The sequence below is a fragment of the Sinocyclocheilus rhinocerous genome, unplaced genomic scaffold (genome assembly GCF_001515625.1).
Source record: "Sinocyclocheilus rhinocerous isolate Xijiao unplaced genomic scaffold, SAMN03320098_v1.1 scaffold222, whole genome shotgun sequence".
Lineage (NCBI taxonomy): Eukaryota > Metazoa > Chordata > Actinopteri > Cypriniformes > Cyprinidae > Sinocyclocheilus > Sinocyclocheilus rhinocerous.
In genome coordinates this window covers 1,377,742-1,380,867 of record NW_015625652.1, presented here as the reverse complement: position 1 = coordinate 1,380,867, position 3,126 = coordinate 1,377,742, and the positions used below count along the sequence as shown (strand labels likewise).

General features: G+C 36.3%; 1 protein-coding gene across 2 annotated transcripts in view; it reads right to left on the bottom strand.

Moving 5' to 3' along the window:
* The window catches only part of calb1 (calbindin 1), a 19,810-nt gene that overhangs the window by 7,837 nt on the left and 8,847 nt on the right, over positions 1–3,126 (bottom strand). For both annotated transcript variants that reach the window (XM_016508820.1, XM_016508815.1), the window contains exons 3-5: positions 2,320–2,394; positions 1,679–1,759; positions 1,266–1,322 (exon numbers count right to left, since the gene is read on the bottom strand). In XM_016508820.1, the coding sequence (XP_016364306.1) occupies positions 1,266–1,322; positions 1,679–1,759; positions 2,320–2,394 (213 nt within the window). The remainder of the gene's footprint in view (positions 1–1,265; positions 1,323–1,678; positions 1,760–2,319; positions 2,395–3,126) is intronic.

Sequence of the window (3,126 nt, the reverse complement as noted above, 5' to 3'; positions counted from 1 at the left end):
TTCAGCGGCCTCGTTTCGCTTCGATGGCTTTCAGCCTCACCCTGCTTCATTCTACTATGTTAATAAATCATTAGCTCATCCATGAACATGATTTCTGCCCGAGTCCCGTCGGATTGCATCGGCTGTGGGGATGAAGACGACAACTCCCATGATTCCACACTTAGTCACGGCGTCATCAAACTACGCCTTTGTCTATTTGTTTATTTTGAATACGCGCCCTCTAGCGGCGAAAATTACATATTGTGCCTTTAATGTCTTGTGAAGTGAAAAGCTGTGAGTTTGTAAGAAACAAATCCACCATTAAGGCATTTCAACTTCAAACCATTGCTTCTGGCCGAAATACCAATCCATAATCCATGATAACACTTACCATGATAATGCATCAAAATCCACCGACATTTGTTTAGAACTGTTGTGGATTGTTTTTGCTTGTAAACGGTGCTTCATCTGTGCATATTTCTCTCCCAATTTAGACAAGATGATCTTTTTACTGGAGAAAGCAATATTATGATAGAGGATTTTAGTTGGAAGCAACAGTTTAAAGTTAGAACATCTTAATGATGGATTTATTACAAACACACAGCTTTTCACTTCACAAAACGTTTATTGATGGCCTGGAGTTTTGTGGATTACTTGTGGATTATTGTGATTTTTTCCCCCTAGCTGTTTGAATTTGACGGCACCCATTCACTGCAGAGGATCCATTGGTGAGCAAGTGATGTAATGCTAAATTTCTCAAAATCTGTTCCAATGGAGAAACAAACTTATCTACATCTTGGATGGTCCAAGGGTGAGTAAATTTTCAGCATTGTTTTTGGTGAACTATTTCTTTCATTTGATACTTCATGACTTTTTTCCAAGTATATGAGAACCGATTATGAACTCCAAAAATTAATCACTCCAATGCATTTTTTCATATTAAAATGCAGTACACTTACTTTGTTTTATTGCATTTTTCTATGCCATGTTTTTGCTGAGGTCAAACTGACCTCAAACAGAACCAGAAATGTTTACTGTAGTCACATTTCCGAAAAGTACATGTTGACTTTGTTGTAAAATACCGGGTTAAAGATGTAGTGTGTCCTGGTTTAGTCAGAGCAATACATATTTGAAGGGAAAATAACAGGTTTAAAATTATGCTAGTATTATTTTTAAACCTACAGCATTTGGGTGTCTGGGTCTTTACACACAAGGTTAAGTTCCTCAACAAAGATGGTTGCTCTCTGAGCTCACATCTTGTGAGAGGTTAAAAATTTGTTTCTCACCTTAAGTTCGTCAGCTTCGATGTATCCACTGTGATCAGCATCATAAGTTCTCCAAGCCTGGCGGAGAAATTAATAACATTAAACATTGGAATTGTTACAGAAAGCTGAAACTGATCTTCAGAATTTACATTTTTAAATGTATTTAAGATTTTTGTTTTTATAAAAATGTTTTTGAAAGAAGTCTATTTTGCTGTTTGATGAAAATACATTAAATACAGTAATATTGTGAAATATTACAATTTAAAATAACAGTTTTCTATTTTAATATTTATGGCAAAGCTAAATTTTCAGCAGCCATTGCTCCAGTCTTCAGTGTCACATGATCCTTCAGAAATCATTCTAATATGCTGATTTGGTGCTGAAATCGCTGTAAATGTATTCTTCAAAGACATTCTAGTTTGAATAAACCTCACCTCCATAAATTCTGCACAGGATTTCAGCTGTTGTCTGAAAAATAGCAAGAAGTTTTCCTCTGTTGGTAGTATTTGAACCAGCTGTGAAAGACGTAAAATCAAAGATCAGATCAACAAAATGTATGCACATTTTGATTAATATAATGTGCATCAATTCCTATGGGAAAGACAAGTTGACTGTCAGCTATGAAGGGATGTCAGTTTATGAAGTGTCAAAGGCTGCTGGGTCTGAGGTTATCTGCTCAGTGATAGCATCTCTGAAATGATTCTCCCCAGAGAGCCGCTGACAGCTGCATTGATGGCTGTAAATCCACATGCGTTCACTCCTCTGAACAGGTTACACATTCAACAATGTGAACAAGCGATTCTGTTTTCATAACCGATGTTTTGATGGTCAGAAGTGGCTCGTGGTACTTTTGTTGGATGAAAGCATTTCATAAATGAACAAACATTTTTGTTCGCAGGTAAATCAACACCACATGAGCTGAATACTGGATTGTGTCAACATGCCAAACCTTTTTAATTTTGGAGCCTAAACCCTGCAGTCTGTGCCTGCCAGACAAAATTGCTTGTGCCAGCCATTTGGACAGTCAAAAAATGTATTATTTTAATACCATAGCATAGGGTTTTAGCTTTCTTACCTCAATGATACCTATTTTTCCATCAGCATTTTGCTCATATTTCTCCACAAAGGCCTTCATTTGGTCTGTTAGTTCCTGGGGAATAAATAAAATAATTTAACAAACAGGCATTCTTTAATTTTTAGGCATTTTAACAAAAAAGTACAGTTTGCTGCAGATTTCAGTGGCTATAATCAAGCTGTTATAATCCATTTCTTCTGCCTTCTAAAATCCATTGATGTGTAAGAACAAATATGCGCAGACAGATGGGATGTGCTGCTATCTTCAGCCCTCATTGCACAATGCTGATTGTGTTTTCATACTGCTTTTGATACAGATGAGAGGAGTTCTCATTCCTCAAAAAAACTTGCCCATCTTGGCATAGGACACAGAGCGGTGACTGTGCAGAAATCACTAAAATGTGAAACACCTCAGTTCATTCACATGATGGGGTAATGGTTTCGATGAAAGTTAGGCCCAGACGCCAGAGTTTGTTACATCTGCTTGAAGCACCAATAAAATGCAACCCACCAAGTTTTCTAAACTTTCGCCTGTTTACCAAGAGTTATTTGTCTTACTACAGTTTCAGTGAGAATCAATAGGGCGACTGAGACAAATGAAGGCATATCCTCAAGCAGGCATCTCTGGCACTGGTGTAGGGCAGAATTCTAAATTGAGTGTATACTGTTCCCAATATGCTTTAGCATAGGTGATATGGAAAGTTTAAAATATTTTTTTTACATTTTATTTATTCTTTATTTTTACTCAATATTTCTTGTGGCTTATAATTAAAAATATTTCAAATTTTCATATGTAATATATATATAT